This window comes from Dendropsophus ebraccatus, chromosome 1, assembly GCF_027789765.1.
Source record: "Dendropsophus ebraccatus isolate aDenEbr1 chromosome 1, aDenEbr1.pat, whole genome shotgun sequence".
NCBI lineage: Eukaryota > Metazoa > Chordata > Amphibia > Anura > Hylidae > Dendropsophus > Dendropsophus ebraccatus.
In genome coordinates, this window is record NC_091454.1 from 27945890 (window position 1) to 27959950 (window position 14061).

The 14061-nt window shown below is 41.4% G+C and overlaps 1 protein-coding gene across 2 annotated transcripts in view; it reads right to left on the reverse strand.

The window, feature by feature from the left end:
• Positions 1–582: 582 nt before the first annotated feature.
• The window catches only part of CANX (calnexin), a 31461-nt gene continuing 17982 nt past the window's right edge, over positions 583–14061 (reverse strand). For both annotated transcript variants that reach the window (XM_069969177.1, XM_069969178.1), the window contains exons 6-15: positions 13459–13540; positions 13171–13363; positions 12325–12514; positions 10721–10834; positions 10480–10636; positions 9718–9933; positions 9048–9167; positions 7974–8109; positions 5811–5926; positions 583–645 (exon numbers count right to left, since the gene is read on the reverse strand). In XM_069969177.1, coding sequence (XP_069825278.1) covers positions 595–645; positions 5811–5926; positions 7974–8109; positions 9048–9167; positions 9718–9933; positions 10480–10636; positions 10721–10834; positions 12325–12514; positions 13171–13363; positions 13459–13540 — 1375 coding nt within the window. In that variant the 3' untranslated portion in view covers positions 583–594. The remainder of the gene's footprint in view (positions 646–5810; positions 5927–7973; positions 8110–9047; positions 9168–9717; positions 9934–10479; positions 10637–10720; positions 10835–12324; positions 12515–13170; positions 13364–13458; positions 13541–14061) is intronic.

The following is a 14061-nucleotide window of genomic DNA, read 5'->3' on the forward strand; positions in this document are numbered from 1 at the left end:
CAGCATGCATGGAATTAGGGTAGAAACATGCCTTCTAGAACCCAATTAGCATGGACTGCATATTTAGGGAGCACTCTTAAAATGAAGGGGGTGGAGCAAAGAAACAAAATAAAAAAAATGACAACTTAGGGCAGCGTGTTATAGCGTTAGTGGATAGACCAAACAAGCTCTTAAGGAAATAACCTCTGCCTTTAATAGCTAACAATTTCCTAATGGTTTTCCATGACTTCTTTCTCTAGGATTAATACATTTTATTACACTGACGTTCGGAAGAGTTTGGCAATACTATATTGTTCTTTCAAAAAAAAGATCTTTAAAATCAAAGAAACAGTACAGTTAGTATCATACACTGCATATTCCCCACAGAGAAGTAAACAAAGGTTAAACACAGAAATCATGGACTGATTTTTGCCACAGTTGTAGACGCGCTGAGTTCTCGGCTGTGACTTGTGGGCGACAGGTCTTGTGGCTTTAGTATACGGAGAACCAGGGTGGTCGTCTTTTGTTGCAACTCTGTAGAAACTGCAAGCTTCTTATATTAAATTTGCCAAATAATTCAAGTTCGTTGTTGAGTTTGTTTCACACTTTTTTTTTTTAATCCCTTCTAGGTTTTCGATTTCTCGGGGATCTTTTCATATCGTCCTCCTAAAAGAAAAAGTCAGAAAACATTTAGGAACCCAGAACTCAATTACTCCCACAATTGTTGCCTACAGCTCAGAACTAATAAATCCCATCCAGCCCAATATACAAGTTATTTGCCCCACATAGCAGCTTAAAGTACAGGCACATACTATTCACATTCAGGTGTGTACACCAGGAAGCAAATGTCTTATTTGTCAATATAGTAAAACGGGGCCAAACAAACTAGGAAACAGACTCCATTTTAAAAGTTTTAAAAAAGGGTGCCCTCCTCCTGTCTGTTTCAACACTGGCCAGAGACTCATTGCTTAACCCTTAGAACACCCGGTCAATGTTGGATTTTGCGCTTTTGTTTTTTTCTCCTCGTGTATATGAGGCCATAGCGTTGCATTTTTCCACCTTGAGACCCAGATGAGCCCTTACTTTTTGCGCCACTAATTGAACGTCGCAACGGCAGACATAATTTTTGCCTAAAATATGCTGTGAAGCCAGAAAAAAAATTGTGTGGTGAAATTGGAAAAAAAAAAACGCAATGTTTTTACGCTGTTCGCCCTAGGGTAAAACTGACATGTTATATATGTTCCTCAAGTCAGTAGGATTAGAACGCTTATAACGCTTTTATCCTTCGGTCTATGGGGCTGTAAGGTGTAATTTTTTGCCTCATGATCTTTACTTTCTATCGGTACCTTGATTGCGCATATGCGACTTTTTGATGGCTTATCACAATGTTTCTGGATTTGATGTGACCAAAAATGTGCAATTTTACACTTTGGATTTTTTTTTGCGCTTACACCATTTACTGTGCAAGATCAGGAATATGATAATTTGATAGTTCAGGGGATTACACGCGCAGCGATAGCAAACATGTATATTTATTTATTTTTATTTGATAAAATAGGGAACGGGGAACTGGTCATTCTCTTTGTCCTATGTCCAGGGCCTATCTGAGATGTACCTTATCTATAGGCTACCATGTATCCTTGTTCTACTTGATGGCAAGTAACTACGCCTGTCTTGTGGATGACCTTTCCTATGTCTTTTTGTGATGTTTACAAAAAAATTTTGTGAAAAAATTTTATATATAAAAAAAAAAAAAAAAAATGGGAACAGGGGGGTGATTCAGACTTTTATGAGGGGATAATAAAACTATTTTTTTTTTACACACACTTACTAGAAGTGCCCCTGGGGGACTTCTAGTACATCTACCCTGATCTTTCATTGAGATCTATGCAGTATAGATATACTGCATAGATCAATGAGATTGGTGTTCTATTGCTTTTGGCTGCTGCAGCCGAGAGCAATAGATTACCGATCCGGGATCTGCGCCATTATGGCGCAGACCCCGGCCAAACTGGATGCAGGAACCGCTCCTCCACAATCGCGTCGGGGGTGATCCTGTCATTAAACCTTCAACGATGGGGGAAAACAAGCATTTAGATGCAGCTGTCAACTTTGACAGCTACATCTTATTGCCTAATTAGTGGGCATGGAGATGAAACCGTGCCCGCTAATAGCTGCGGTCCCTGGCTGCATATAGCATCCGGGATAGCGGCGGATCAGAGTGGGGTCGCCGTGCGGCCTCTCGCTGAACTCCCCTAGTGGCGCCATGACGAACAGTTATGTCATGGGTCGTCTAGGGATTAGAGGGGTTAGAGGGGTCACCCAGAATTACAAAAAACACAGCTACTTTGTTGCAAAACATCTCCACCCCTGCCCCCAGGTTGTGTGGTATTATGGTATATGGTATGAAGTTTTGTTTGGATAACAAAATGGACAGTTTAGTGGTGAGCACCTGTGTCTCTCATTCAAACTAAAAGCCCCATAACATAGGTAGATTATAGGTCAAACAGGCTGAAATAGTCCTGTGTAAAGGTCCCTAACCACTTTACACTTCTGTCACCGTGTGTATAAAGTATATGTGGGTCTCATGAGACTCCAACAAACTATGAGGTCTGTGAGACTTGGGATTGGGTGTGATGGAAAATCACTGCCCAGTCCCTTTGTTCATGGGCCACAAAACAGTCTGGCTGCAGTTTATCCCTTCCCATAGAGAACACATGAACGTTTGTCTGTACGGGTAGGACAGGAGAGAACCGTTCGGCTAACAGCTATTGAAGGTGTATTTCCACCTTATCAGGAGGAATGCCCTCTCAGTCTGTAACTGAAGCGGGATATTGCTGCGGTCACTAATTGGCTGAGAGGGGTGTTCTGGGGACTCGGTGAGCGATAAGGCAGAGCGGCGGAGGCACCAGGACAGGCATGTATAGCTGCCAGCACTGGATTTATAGTTTTCGACAGAGTTCTCCTTTAACCCTTTAAGGACATGGCCCATTTTCGTTTTTACGTTTTCGGTTTTTCCTCCTTGTGTTTAAAAGGTCATAGCACTTGCATTTTTCCACCTAGAAACCCACATGACCCCTTATTTCTTGTGTCACTAATTGTACTTTGCAATTACAGGCTGAATTTTTGCATAAAGTACACTGCGAAACCAGAAAAAAATTCAAAGTGTGGTGAAATTGAAAAAAAAACCGCATTTCTTTTATTTGGGGGAAATGTGTTTTTACGCCATTCGCCCTGGGGTAAAACTGACTTGTTATGCATGTTCCTCAAGTCGTTACGATTAAAACGATATGTAACATGTATAACTTATATTGTATCTGATGGCCTGTAAAAAATTCAAACCGTTGTTAACCAATATACATTCCTTAAAATCGCTCCATTCCCAGGCTTATAGCGCTTTTATCCTTTGGTCTATGGGGCTGTGCGAGGTGTCATTTTTTGCGCCATGATGTGATCTTTCTATCGGTACCTTGATTGCGCATATACGACTTTTTGATCGCTTTTTATTACATTTTTTCTGGATTTGATGCGACCAAAAATGCGCAATTTTGCACTTTGGGATTTTTTTGCGCTGACGCCGTTTACCGTACGAGATCAGGAATGTGATTAATTAATAGTTCGGGCGATTACGCACGCGGCGATACCAAACATGTTTATTTATTTATTTATTTGTTTACTTTTATTTAAAACCTGGGGAAAGGGGGGTGATTCAGACTTTTATTAGGGGAGGGGGATTTTTACTATTAACAACACGTTTTTTTTTTTTTTTACACATATACTAGAAGCCCCCCTGGGGGACTTCTAGTATATACACTTTGATCTCTCATAGAGATCTCTGCAGCATAGATATGCTGCAGAGATCCATGAGATCGGCACTCGTTTGCTTTCGGCTGCTGCAGCCGGAAACAAACGAGTGCCGAGCCGAGGACGGCGCCATCTTGGACGCGTCCCCGGCCGGCATCAGTAACGGAGTTCGCTCCTCCGGGACAAGGTCCCGGAGGAGCGATCTCCCCCACTAGACACCAGGGAAACGTTGCCTCCGGTAATCGGAGGCAGCTGTCAACTTTGACAGCTGCCTCCGATTAGCTAATTAGCGGGCACGGCGATCGGACCGTGCCCGCTAATAGCGGCGGTCCCGGGCTACACGCGGCACCCGGGATCGCGGCACTTCAAAGCGGGGCCGCCGCGCGGCCCCCGCTTTGAAGTGCTAATGAGGACATAGGACGTACCGGTACGTCCTATGTCCTTAAGAGGTTAAGTGCATTTTGGGAGATGGGATATCCATGCATTCCTATTTAGGTATTTCTATAACACAGACATAGGAAAGTATCTATTTTTACTTTTAAACGTGCTACAAAAACGCACAGTACACAATATATTTTTAATAGTTCATTGTTACATGTTATGTTTATGAGTTCTGAGGACCAGATAGGAAACTCCAAGATGCAAGAGGAAATTCACCGATTGCGTTACAGTCATGTTTTTTGTTGGCTTGCAAAAAATACTAAAATGGACAGATGGATTGTTTATTCTGCACACTATACTAGAAAGGTAGATTTACATGGAGAAAATAGTCAGCAAGACTGCCACCTGCAGCCGTATAATAACATTTCAATGCCTTTGAAATAAAAGGAAATTAATTTTCTGTGCAACCAAGTAATCCATATCTGTGACTTCAGCAGTTCTAGTATGCCAAGATCATTAGCGTACTGGCATACTTAAGTCTAAGACCAATCTAAGGTCTCGAGTAGAGAGGCGCACCACTCCACCATGCTCGAGTTTGACTGTTCACCATTTGAACACCAATTTTTTGTTGGATGCAGCCCTAAAGCGTCCAAGAAAATATGGATACAGCCTATAGCTGTATCCAACTTCTTCAGCCACCGGTATTAAAATGCCGGATGATCAGCATGCTCAATTTGCGCTAATCTCTAGTCTTGAGAAGTATTCTTCCTGACTGGGGTAAAAAAAAGGCCTTTTAACATTAAACCTAAGTGTATGTGGTCAGAAGTGGCCTTTGAGGCAAACCCTACAACCTGAACACAGTAAAAGGTAAGAATGACAGCTATACAAAGCAACGGGAAACAGTTGCCTAGATTAGCTTGATTTAAAGGGGAACTGCAGGTAGAGGTAAAAAAAAAAACCTGAAACTTCTACAGACGCATATAGCATTACTTACCTGTCTATCACACTTTTTAAACTACCAAAAATCCATTTGTTTGTGGGGGGTTCCTCTGTATTGTGTTTCTGTCCTTCCTGGTTTACCATTTCCCAGAATGCAATGCTTTCCCTCAGCTGATCATCACAGTCCCCCACCCACACAATCAGTAAAATTAGTGCTACACCTGCTTCTGGCCTGTCAGAGATGGTGAACCACTCAGGGGATTGGGTTATCCAGCCCCGCCTCCTGTGATATCATGCCCTGCCCCCTGTCTGTATCATCAGCAAACACACACAATGTGAGACAGAGGCATGGAAGATTTGTCTCCTAAGGGGGATAGCAGAAGGAGCAGGAGACAATGTGAATTGGCACAGGGGCCATTTTTTTCACTTCCTGGATTTCTATCAGCTACCAGTGTGGAAGAACGGTACAGATACGATAATACATTGTATAGACACATCTATATAACTTTTGATGTACTTTTAATAGAAAACAAGTTTTTCTTATCCCCTTTAACTAGGGATTATAAGAAGTTGCTACCATTTGCTTTAACCTTTTTTGCGCACAAAGCAAAGTCAAAAACTATTCTGACCATTGTAAGGTTTAATTCCCTATTATGTGGTAACATCTGAAACAATGTTATACAGCAGTGTGGATTGCTGTGGTTTACCTGAGGTTTGCTTTCCTTCTCCTGATCTTCCTCCTCTTCTTCCTCCTCCTCCTCTTCTTCTTCTTCTTCTTCTTTGTTGCTTCCATGTCCACCATCTCCCTCCTCTTGTTCAGGTGCTAAAAAATAGAAATACAAGATAGTCATGAGTTCCAGTTTACACCAATAAAACTGTAAACTGCAGATATTCGGACCAGGTCATTAGCCATTCAGTGGGGGAAAAAAAAAAAAGTCAGAATGGGAAAATAAAACTGAATTTTATAGAAAAAAAAAAAAAAGTTAGCCCACGTGAATAGCCTTTCAGTGGGCAACTAAAGAAAACCATGAAAAATAAAAGTGCATTGTCAACAGAATGGCAGTAATGTAATGTAAAGCTAAGCCCTCTGTGTATGAATATACGTATTCATGTTTCTTTGGATGAAAAGAGCGGATGGGAAACACCAGTAATACTACTAAGCAGCAGAACATCTAATGTACATGGGGGCCTCACAAGAAGTATCAGGCAGCAGAAATCCAACTGATACAGGAGGACTAGGAGAGATCGCTGCTGGTCCAGTGAACGTTTAGACACTATGTAGAATTAATAAAGAGACGACACTCACCGCTTCCAGTTCTATGCTGTTTATTATGCAATATTCACTGAGTACAAATGCAATGGCCTGATGATGCGTGTATAACGTGAAACTGCTGTAGCCTAGTGGAGTGCCTCTACATACTGCCTTGCATGCCACTGCATTTGTACTCTGTGAATATTGCATAATAAACAGCATAGAACTGGAACCAGTGAGTGCAAGTCTCGCTATTAATTCTACATGATGTCTATGCAAGTACCTTCTATGGACTGAGCACCGCCTGCCTATCACCGTAGTACTACCATTTAACCTGCATGAGAGTCCTAGCATCTGCTATCCGATTGTAGACCGGCGAGGTGAGCAGTGCCAGGATACTGTGTTCCAGTGAACGTTTAGCTGACAGTCACAGTATATTTACAACCAGTCTAAAAGGGTTAGCAACTTCTAAGACATTTTTGCAGAATGTATGTTAATGTAATGAGCGGCTTATTTCCCTCAGTTATGTTATATGCTGTCCCCGCTCTGCACGAGAGGCTCCCCCCTCCCTACTCCCCATCCTTGTGATAAGGCCATAGAGCTCCAGTCCATACATGGTGTCCTACAGAGCGGCATGTGACAGTAATGTCACTCTGCGTCCTCCATAGGAATGCACTGTGTGCATTAAAAGTAGGTTAGGTGTAACGGAGGTGGCTAGGTGACTTTATACAGTCACATGCTCTTCAATAGGACACAGTCTTATGGACAGGAGCTTCTTCCTACCACATCACAAGGATGGGGGGAGTGGGGCGGAGGTTACTAACAGAACTTACAGAAGTAGCTTATTACTTTTATAAAGATTTACTAAATTGTCTTAGAAATTGCCAACCCCAGGATAAGAGGAAGCACAGCTACTGTCTTGTCCATTATTTTAAAATAATGGACTGCAACTGGTGTCATGTAAGGCTTAAAGGGGTACTCCGGGCTAGGTGTATTCTAAGTGTATGGCCAGGGAAGGGGTGGATATAGACGCCACCGGTCACTTACCTCCTCGGTTCCAGCGCCGGGTCCTTTATCGCTGGCATTGGGGAGGTAAGTGACCGGTGGCGTCTATATCCACCCCCTCCCCGGCAATACACTAAAAATACACCTAGTAAGAAACCCGTTTCTGCTGCCATTGTGAGCCTTAGTCGGTATCACTTCTGTGTGCAAGAAAAGCAGCTATCAAAAATGTAAAAACCTAGACAGAAACAATTATCTGTCCCTGTGGTCCTCTGGGCACTGTTTGGATCAGTCAGCATCCGGACACAGCACAGCCACATAGCTAGTTACCAGCAGAAGCCATGACGCCAGTGTGAAGATGGCCTTTATAAAATTGTAAAAATTTAATTTTTAGTGAGTTTATTTAAATATTCAAAACCCAGAGCGAGCCAGTTGGCAGCACACAGCGACGTCTGCTTTCTGCTAGATTTGTTTTAAATATAAGATATAGGACTATAAATAGTATAAACTGAGAATAAAACTCACTGCGAGAAGAGGAAGGACAAAGAGCAAGAAACAAAGACTGCACATCTAACTTCAGTTATAGTAAACCAACACAGCACAACTGTTCTCTTACCATGCTCCTCAGCTTGCTCCTCTGCAGCCTCCTCTTCACCCTCCTTGTTAGCGTCTCTTTCCTCCTCCTCCTCTTCCTCCTTTACATCAGGTTGTGGCGCATCCGTCTTTTTGTGCCTTGCATCTGAAGTCTGCTTCTGCAAAGAAAAAAAATGGAAACAGTGGTCAAATTAAGGTTCTCGAGTAACCTTGTTGTAGGCCAGTACGTTAGGTACATATATATACCAGCGCTATACCAGTACATTAGGTACATATATACACCAGCGCTATACCAGTATAATATATATATATATATATACACATATACATATATATATATATATACACATATACATATATATATATATATATATATATATACACATATACATATATATATATATATATATACACATATACATATATATATATATATATATACACATATACATATATATATATATATATATATACACATATACATATATATATATATATATATACACATATACATATATATATATATATATATATACACATATACACATATATATATACATATATACACATATACATATATATATATACACATATACATATATATATATATATATACACATATACATATATATATATATATATACACATATACATATATATATATATATATACACATATACATATATATATATATATATATATATATATATACACATATACATATATATATATATATATATATACACATATACACACACACACACACTAGCGCTATACCAACACCTATGGCTATTAATAGTTACCAATAACAGTAATCTGGGTAATTATCACTGACTGATAATCCTTTGCAGAATGGAAATGAAGGGGTCTTCCCAAGATTGAAACTTATCACCTTTCCACAGGATAAGTATCTGGTTGGGATCTGACCACTGGAACTCCCACCAGTCACAAGAATGAAGGTCCCTTGTTCCCGGAAAGAATAGAACAGCACCATGCATGTTCGGCCACCTTTCCATTCACTCGCTAGGGGACTGGTTAATAAGTGTTTGTATATAAAAATGAACAGTTCAGAAATTTAGTGATTTGTAACACATACCTTGCCTGAGCAACAGAACAGAATGACCAAGAAGACTGGCAAGGCCACAGTCAGAATGTAGACTATCCAGAGCCATGGCCTTTCCTCCGCTGCAGCCATCATTTGTCCTACAACACTGGGCTGAATGTAACACAGGAAACAAAGTCACTAAAGTGGCCATAAAAGAACATATCATAATCCCTCTTACACGTCATAAATATTTACTATTCAATATGCCGACTTATATAGGATTATATAATTCCGCTTGTCCTGCTCTCGGATAAAAAAAAAAAAATCAGATGCAACCGTATTTAGCCTAGGCAATGATCTATGAACTGATCACCACTCTTGGGATCTTGAGACGCAGCTGGGGAGAGTGTCCCCTCGGCTGTCAATCAAATCAGACTAGTTTGCTTCATTAGAGTCTAAAAGCAATCGAGTTGGATGTTCTGTCAGGCGGTGAGTGGTGTGCGCTGTCGCACCCCCGCTCCCTAGCTGCATTGAGATATCAGTGGGTCTCAGGAGTGATGACATGTCTAATGACATGTCAAAAGTTACAAAAAATATGATAGTAACACCAAGTCCAATTAGACGGAATCCAGAAGAAAAATAATTGGCTGTATGTATTGTAAATAAACTGAATTTTCTGCAGGATTACATACCATACTCAGCACTGAAGCTAGTTCCTTACCTCAGCGGCGCCATCAGCAGCTTTCTTCAGACCCCATCCAGCATTTCCATATTCTTCAGCCACAACTCTGTCTGAGCAAATTATAAAGTTGTCAAAGAAAATATCAGAGGTCATGGACCACAATTCCAGACCCATAGCAAAGAATGGAGTCATCCTGAATGGTTCCAGGTCCTCAAAGAAATCTGGATTGGGGATTTTGCGTGGTTTCCAGATGCCCTGCAATAAAAATAGACAATGTTAGTCTGTGCCGCTCCTGTCTCCTAAGCTTCCTACAGCGTGACATTGAGAATGTTGTGTAATAAAGGTTCCTATCAGTGTCACAGATGACATGCAGCACCAGAATCCTACATTTCAATGGGGTACCCCCCACTGATTAGCTGTTTCACAAAGCTACAGCTAAAGAAAACAAATGTTTATTGTGTAGTGGATGTGCCAGGTTATGGCATCTCTATTCCACTGAATAGGAGCTGAGCTTCAGTAACGCAGCATGGCTACTACACAATGAAGGAGCCATCTTCTCCTGGTCAAACAGCTTGTTGGCAGAGGTGCCAGGTGTCAGCACCGCACCGATCGTATACAGATGGCCTATTCTGAGGATAAACCATTAATGTGAAAAAAGTCACAGGAAGCTCTAAAATAGATTCTGCACCTTTCTCTAGAAACAAATATGAATGACTATAATCGGTACATAACTACAGAATACGAGCGCTCGCTCTATTGTAATAATTAATTAATAATTAAATAATAATTAATATATCTCACCTGGTAACTGGGGTTATCAATCATGGGTGCCTTCCACTTTCCTTTGTAGTTAGGGTTGTCAATTGTTGGTCTCTGCCAGGCTCCGCAGCCAGGGGCTGAAGCGCATTTGGGGTTTGCTACTTGTGGTGCCTCCCATTCTCCATCCATATCTTCATCCCTATTAGAGGATATTTGACATGTTAAAAATCAAATAAAACAATTAAGAAATATGGAATTGATATGTGAGATCAGTGGAACATACCAGTCTTCGGGTTTCTCAGCATCAGGGTCAGCAATGTATTCTGGTTCATCATCCAGCCAGCCTTCAGGTTTCACTGCATTTTCATCTGGGATCTTGGCAGGAGCATCTTCATCCCTTGACCAATAAATAAAGGAGTTAGAAACAAGCTCAGTAAGATTCATCATTACATTGGCAAAGACTGGAACAGTAGTAGGGGCTTCCTCACCCACTAGACAGACACAAGTTGGAGCTGCCGTTTCTTCAAATGGATGTGACTATCCAGGATCATACAAGATTTTTGAGTTGACCAGTTGCTCCTATGAACTATGGATACTTACACAAAAAGTGCACATTCAACAAAAATCTACCCTAGCTAAACCCTGACAGCAGAAGGATATCGGCCACATGAGACTGATTTAAAGGGGTTATCCAGTGCTACAAAAACATCTCCACTTTCTTTCAGAGAATACACGACTCTTGTCTCCAGTTCAGGTGCGGTTTGCAATTAAAGGGGTAGTGCAGCGGTAAACAATTATTCACAGAATAACACACTTTACAAAGTTATACAACTTTGTAATGTATGTTATGTCTGTGAATCGCCCCCTTCCCGTGTCCCACCACCCCCGCACGTGTACCCGGAAGTGTGGTGCATTATACATACCTGATCCCTGTCGCGCATGTCCGCCATCTTGTGCCAGGACGTCATCTTCAGGCGGACGGCCGAACCGCTGCGACCGTCCCTAGTGCTGGCTGTCTTCTGCAGCGTCATCAGATGCTGAGCCGCGATTGGGTGGTGGGACACAGGAAGGGGGCGATTCACAGACATAACATACATTACAAAGTTGTATAACTTTGCAATGTGTGTTATTCTGTGAATAATTGTTTACCGCTGCACTACCCCTTTAAGTTCCATTCACTTCAAAGGAATTGAGCAGCAAAACCCTGGCCAAGCTGGAGACAAGAGTTGTGCCCATGTTTTTGTAGCGCTGGATAACCCCTTTAATGTGTTAGTTCTATTCACCACCTATAAATCTCTGCCTGCATGAGGAAACTACTAATACAGTGGCTATGAGTAAGGATTGTACAGGCCAGAAACATGTCAGCTGAGTGACCTTCTGAAGTTCTTCTGTCTCCTTAAAGGGAATCTGTTATCACTTTAATGCTACTTGAGCCACCTCATCAGGTTGGTCCCTAACGACTTCTTGCCATCCCACCAACTTTTTATTGACAGATCTTCCTCTGAGTATAGAGGAGCTCAATCAGTCAAGGCCAATGAGCCAGCTGGATAAAGTGGGGACAACCCTGATAATTCATGGTTCAGGCAGCATGAAAGTGATAACTGGTTCCCTTTTATTTAAAAAAATGGATCCACATGGAGCAGCTTACAGAAATCTGCTGGCTGCAACAACTACTCCATTCAGTAGATAGGAAATTATTCTTGGTCACATGTAAATAAACTAAGTGATTCAGTAAGAATAATTTTTGAACATATATGGTGCCGGTATGTGTTTCTGGAAAGAAATTGGGACAAACATGTATATGGGACGAAACTTGGTTTACAATGTTTTCAGTGAGACACCTTTACAAAAAAAAAAACCACTGATGATAGTCCTGTAGTCACATACCAGTCGTCAGGCTTCACAGCATCAGGGTCAGGTATTTTTGGCCTCTCATCCCAGTCTTCCGGTTTCCTGTCATCAGGGTCCTCGATTTCACTGGGTGGGTTAACAGGAGGATTCACATCAGTGAGCAGGCTGCCACTGTTTACGACGGTCTGGTCAACCAGGACTTCAAATGTGTTGTCTGGATTCAAGACTGAGAAGCAGAGAACACATACAGTTCAGTCTCTAACCCTTTAAAGAAATATTCACCATATGAACGTTGCTGGATTCACAACAGTTAGCATACAGCAATAATTACACTGCCACCAATGAAGCCATGCTCCATAAGGAATACCATGCAGATATGTTAGAGACACTTCGACGAAGTGCAGCCAACAAAATTCAAGACCAAAACCTTTTTTTTTTTTTTGGTTAGGGTAGTAAATAAGCACTGTGCACAGCTATTCATGCCCTCTCTCTCTCTCTAAAGGTAACACCAATATATAGAAGACATGTAAGCGCAGTATATACTTCACTTCTATGTACTGTTACAATCTATAGCCCCCACCCCGACACTAACTATTTCAGATCTACTGGACTCAGCGAGCATAAAAAATTGCATAGGGTTCCTACAACTTTCCAATAGCCTTCTAGTGGAAAGTCCTGGTGTGTCCACCTATCTACCCTATACTGTTTAGAATATAGTGGTAAATTTATGCCCTGGTCTCTAGTTTGGGTGCGGTTTTTCAACTTTGTTCCATTATGGTGAATAGGTGCTGTTTCTCGAAAAAGAGCAGCCAAGTTTTTCTTAGCCTGGATAACCCCTTTAGGTGTAAGAAGATTGAAGTGTGAAAGGTCAGAATCACTCACTTAAGGTGTACAAATGGGTCTTCTTGTCTGTGAAGAAGGATTTCAGGTCTGCGTCCGGTCTCTTTGCATGCTTCTCTTCATACTCGCCCGTCTTGGGGTTTTTGTGACGGAAGATAAAGTGCAGTTTGTAATCCTCCCCACACTTATCTGGACCAAACATGATGGTGTAGGGAGTCTTGTCATGGAACTGGTCCTGAGGCAAAATAAAGACAGCTTTCAGTTTACATGAGTTCAAACAGAAAAACCTAAAAAAGACAAACGTGTCACTGATCCTCAGGTTGGACGTACCAGGTTCTGATCGGGGGTCTTGGACAGCAGCTTCACGTACGCTCCTCCACATTCTATTCCACTCTGAAAATTCACTTCGTACCTTAAAAAGTAAAACACCTACTATAATAATGCACACAGCATACTATAATGCACACAGCATTCCATAACAATGCACACAGCATTCCATAATAATGCACACAGCATTCCATAATAGTGCACACAGCATTCCATAATAGTGCACACAGCATTCCATAATAGTGCACACAACATAAACTACAGCACACATGGGGCTCGGTTCCTGCAGCACACGCTTTACTCTTTAATGCCAGGAGGGGAAAAAGCTAATTGCCAAAACTTTCGAAAAAACTTAATGACGCACAAGGCTAAAAAGTTGTTGGGCCAACCATCCGGATCCATTTTCCAATGGATCTCTTTTCTAAACATACACAAAAACAGGGGTGACCACTGCACATTGTCTGTACGTTAAAAATGGATCCATTACATGGACAGCAAAAACAAAGTGCGAACTTAGCCTTACGTACTTGTTATCATTGTAAAACATTGCCCATACTGTAAAACAGATGCACTACTTTCAGTGAACAAGGAGAATGACACACAAGT